We start from the raw sequence: 2,710 nt of genomic DNA on the forward strand, positions 1-2,710 counted from the left end.
CTATTCACTTAAAGAAAATAAAAACACTTTAAAATGATTTTCTTCTTATAAGTGTAAAAAAATTAAAATCAAAGACAAAGAAAAACAATAGAAAAGTTTTTTTTCACCAGGGTTACCTCTACAAACCTCTCCCCTCAAAGAAGACAGAGGCTTTCKTCTGGATTTTTAAAAGACTTCCACCTTGCTGCAGGCCACACCCACACCCAGGTCTCGTCAGAAACAAAAACCTTAGTCTGGGTTTTGGTCCTGTACTCACTGCTGAGCGTGCAGAGGATCTGCTGCTGGCTGGGGTCCGTCTGCAGCCTCCTCGTCTCCAGAATCTTCTTCACGGAGTCCAGCAGGCCGAAGACTTGGGCGATGTTGCTGAGCACGGCCACCTCTACCAGACAGGAATCTGGGATCAGTGTGGTAACCAATCAAAAGTCCACTCAGTCCATCAGAACAGGATTATTGACAAAAAAACACTACAATGCTACAACAGCTGACTCTGAGCTCTCTGAATGAATTTATGCTGACTCAGCAATCACTGTGGTCCAGATGGGATTTCATGTTAAACTTTACTTTCTGCTGACGTTTTTCTACTTCAGTCATTCAACAAAACATTCAGCAGCAGATTTCAGCTGGGACTTTTGTTTGTGGTAACTTTTATTTGTCAAACTTTTATGTTTTATTTACAAACTCTTTCCACATAGAAAAACACAGAGATTCCTTTAAAAACAGTGAAGTGTGTTAAAACCTGCCTCAGTACTCTCACTCTGTTGTTGGCTTTTTTTGATTCTTTTAGCTAAAGTTTTMTTTTGTTTACATTTTGACTACTTATTTATGTTTTAGCTAATATATTTCAGCTAACAATCAGCTTCTGTTAGCTTGAATAACTCAGTTTCAGCTAGAAACTAGTGTTTTGCTTATTCTAGCTTAGCTAACACTTGCCTTCTTTAAGCTTTAAGCTAGTGTTTTTTTGTCTAGATCTAGCTAATGCTCAGCTTCTTTTAGCTTTAAGCTAGTGCTTTTATTTGTCTAGTTTTAGCTAATGCTCAGCTTCTTTTAGCTTTAAGCTAGTGCTTTTATTTGTCTAGTTTTAGCTAATGCTCAGCTTCTTTTAGCTTTAAGCTAATGTTTTTCTTTGTCTAGTTTTAGCTAATGCTCAGCTTCTTTTAGCTTTAAGCTAATGTTTTTCTTTGTCTAGTTTTAGCTAATGCTCAACTTCTCTTAGCTATAAGCTAATGTTTTTCTTTGTCTAGTTTTAGCTAATGCTCAGTTTCTTTTAGCTTTAAGCTAATGTTTTTCTTTGAACAGATGCTAATGCTTAGATTTTGACTTGTGCTCACCGTCCTTTAGCTATAATAACCCAGTTTCGGCTACTTCAGGCCTTCACACAGTTATTTGACAGACACGGCATCTCTGTAGCTGTTAATGTGTCTCGCTCCCTGCGTGCGGTTCAGTTTCGGCTGCAGTCCCCGGCTCTGACTGCAGGTAGCTGTGGTGTCATACCTGTTTCCTGCAGGGTAGGCACATCTCTGCGCTGCAGCACACTGTTCAGCATCTGCACCAGCTCGGTGTTGATGTTGGTCACCACTTCGCCCAGTAAACCCACATCGGCGATGCCCCTCCAGAAGTTCAGCGTGTCCTCTGTGGACAGACGGAGGAGTCTGAGACAGGAGACACGTGCTGCTGACGTTCTGTTACCACAGTACTGATGTGTGTGGGCCTGCTCTCTGACCTGACATCTCACTGCAGCCCTTCTTGTCTGCAGACTCCAGAGAACTGGAGCTCCAGTCCGACTTCCTGCCCGGGACCTCCACTCGATCTTCAGTCGCCACGCCGTCGATCCCCAGAACCACCTGGGCTGCGGTTACACAGGAGAGCGCACAGCTGATGGTGATTCAGGCCGATAAGAAGCTGCTTATGAAGCTAAAACGCTGCTCATTAGCAGAACTAATACAGCTCCAGAACAACAGCTGAAGGTGAAGCTGTAGTTTGAACAGAAGTCGTACCATCTGTTCAGCTCACATTTCAGCTTGTTCAGCACAATTTACAAATGTTTTATGATTGTGGTTTTATGATGGTGTAAAACACGTCTACACTCAGAGAACAGACGGCAGTAAAAACTGCTTCTTCACTCTAAAACATTTTATTACAGCAGCAAGTTAATTGTTGAGTAAAAGTTTATGTTTCGTGTGTGCTGCTTGTTTCTGCCCACAGAGTGGGACTCCATATGAACTGAACAAATCCTGAGTCCTGAGCTGCAGTGATCTCATTGACTGGTCTAACCCAGGGGTGCCCAAACATTTTCCCCGAGGGGGCCAAAATGAAAATCTATCCAGGGCTGCGGGCCAAATGCAGTATTATAACACATGAAATACAAATACCTTTTTAAGTAAAGTCCTTTATTTTTAATGATTAAGCTGTGCAATGGCCCTCTTTTGTTTTAGTCTGTCCACTTGGAGAAAGTCTGCCATACACTCAAGTAGCAAAGGCTCATGGGACATATCATAAATTGATAAAATATGAGTTTTTGTGGCCTTATAAAGTGTGAAAATCTACATGTGGGGTTAAATCTGATCTAAAATTTTCTAGTCATTTCATGTTTCATGTTTAATCCTAATAAATCAAAGATAAAGTCAGCACCATACAGCCCTTTTATACATAGTCATTTGACCAATGGAAATACCATGTTTCTACATAGGATAACAGGTTACAACCTTGTAAC

At 41.3% G+C, this 2,710-nt stretch overlaps 1 protein-coding gene across 2 annotated transcripts in view; it reads right to left on the reverse strand.

Annotated features, from left to right (window-relative positions):
• The window catches only part of gmeb1 (glucocorticoid modulatory element binding protein 1), a gene marked incomplete at its 5' end in the record, with an annotated part of 8,339 nt that overhangs the window by 3,397 nt on the left and 2,232 nt on the right, over positions 1-2,710 (reverse strand). Inside the window, 3 exon segments of one of the 2 annotated variants that reach the window (XM_014028861.1) lie at positions 257-379; positions 1,492-1,629; positions 1,721-1,846. In XM_014028861.1, coding sequence (XP_013884315.1) covers positions 257-379; positions 1,492-1,629; positions 1,721-1,846 — 387 coding nt within the window. 2 annotated transcript variants of the gene reach the window in all.

Source organism: Austrofundulus limnaeus, unplaced genomic scaffold (genome assembly GCF_001266775.1).
Source record: "Austrofundulus limnaeus strain Quisiro unplaced genomic scaffold, Austrofundulus_limnaeus-1.0 Scaffold824, whole genome shotgun sequence".
NCBI lineage: Eukaryota > Metazoa > Chordata > Actinopteri > Cyprinodontiformes > Rivulidae > Austrofundulus > Austrofundulus limnaeus.